This window comes from Buceros rhinoceros, unplaced genomic scaffold, assembly GCF_000710305.1.
Source record: "Buceros rhinoceros silvestris isolate BGI_N320 unplaced genomic scaffold, ASM71030v1 scaffold27183, whole genome shotgun sequence".
Classification (NCBI taxonomy): Eukaryota; Metazoa; Chordata; class Aves; order Bucerotiformes; family Bucerotidae; genus Buceros; species Buceros rhinoceros.
In genome coordinates, this window is record NW_010404605.1 from 1 (window position 1) to 1,726 (window position 1,726).

General features: G+C 64.5%; 1 protein-coding gene across 1 annotated transcript; it reads right to left on the reverse strand.

Moving 5' to 3' along the window:
- Positions 1-39: 39 nt before the first annotated feature.
- LOC104488445 (zinc finger protein GLI1-like) lies at positions 40-1,322 on the reverse strand (the record flags this gene model as incomplete). The annotated part of the gene is made up of 3 exons (XM_010133446.1): positions 40-288; positions 670-828; positions 1,173-1,322. Coding segments are annotated over 3 exons (558 nt in total), but the record flags the coding sequence as incomplete, so codon positions are not given.
- Between the last annotated feature and the right edge of the window lie 404 nt (positions 1,323-1,726).

Genomic DNA, 1,726 nt, shown 5'->3' on the forward strand with positions numbered 1-1,726 from the left:
CCGAGCCTCCCCCTGCCAACACCCCCCCCAGCTCCTCACCAAGGCCAAGTCGGGCACCAGGAGCCTGCCGTCGTTCTTCCGCGCCTCGGGGGGGGCATTTGTGTCACTCTCCTGCTTCATGTCCGGGGCAGCGCTGGGGGTGGGCAGCGCCCGGCCCGGCGCCGTGTCCCCTCGATGCTTTTTGGTGACATGGGCGTCAGGACCATGCACTGTCTTCACGTGTTTGCGTAGAGAACTGGGGTCTGTGTAGCGCTTGGTGCAGCCCGGGATCTTGCACACGTAGGGCTTCTGTCATGGAAAACGGGGATGGTGAGAGTCCTGCCAACAAGGTACCCCCTGGGCAGGAGATCAATCCCCTCCCCTCCCTCTCGAGCAGGCTGGAGAACCGCGGGGACTGAGCTGGGAGGAGATCAAAGACGGTGAGTCCCCTCGTAGGGGTCTCGGAGGTCACGGGAAGGCAGAAGAACGCACGGATGGTGCCCACGGGAGCAGGGCAGCGGGTAAAGAGACCCTGGCGGGACTCCAGGTGACCAAGGAAGGGAGCAAGGGGTCACCCATCATCAGAGCGGGCAAGGAGAGAGTGGGGGCATGCAGAAAAAAGCCCCGGGACCGATGGGGAGGCAAATGGGGAGCCCAGAGGGGTGCAAAGAGCCCCAGCTGGGTCCGTACCTCGTTGGAGTGAGTGCGGTTCTGGTGCTTGGCGCGGTCAGAAGCGTTGGAGAAGGCCTTGTTGCAGCCCTCGTGCTCACACACATAGGGTTTCTCACCCGTGTGCGAGCGCAGATGCGTCTTGAGGTTCTCCAGGCGGGAATAGGCTTTGTTACAGCCCTCGAACTGTGCAGGCAACAGGGGTAAACGTGACAGGACAGACCCGGCACCGCACCACCCCCCACCACGTACCCATGGAGACATATCACACCTCCCAGCCGAGACGCACCGGACCTGCCCTGCTCCAGGGGCACGTCCCACACCGTGCCGGGCTCCGTCACCACATCCCACCGCGCACTGGCCACGTGCTGGTGCTGCACCTCGTCACCTCATGCCACGCCACTGGTGGCAGGGGCTCTGGCCTGCCCACACAATACCCCATCTGTCTCACCACGTGTCCCCCTCGATGCCACACGGCTCGCAACCCGCCTGAGCTCAGCTCGGCGGAGGCGGTGCCGGCTCACCGTGCATTTGTGAGGCTTCTCGCCCGTGTGCCGTCGCATGTGCACCACCAGCATGTACTGAGCCTTGAAGGGCCGCTGCTCGCGGGAACACGCCGCCCAGTGGCACACGAACTCCTTCTTCTCCCCGTGGATGTGCTCGTTGTTGATGTGCTGAGGAGAGAGGGGCGTTGGGCAGGGCACCGAGGCCGGGGAGACAGAGGGAGGGTCATGGCAGAGATGGACACCGAGGGACTGGGAGGACCAAGAGAAGACAAAGGTGTCAAGGTGGTCTGAGGGGTGGTCAGGGGGGTAGAGGAGGGTTGAGAGTCTGGTGAGAGACAAAGAAGGATCCACCAGTGGCTCCGGAGAGCTGCCCCAGGGGCGGGGGAGGCCAGGCTGGGGCACTCCCCCGAGGGAGAGTCACAGAGAACCTGCCCACAAGGAGTGGAGGATGCGTGTCCCTCCCTAGGGGCAACTTCCAGCATCAGGCGCCTGCGTGGGGACGTCTCAGGGCAGCGGCAGCGGGGGGAGAAAGCAGCTCGGTACGGGGTAGTCTTGGAGTGGGAGTCGCGGGC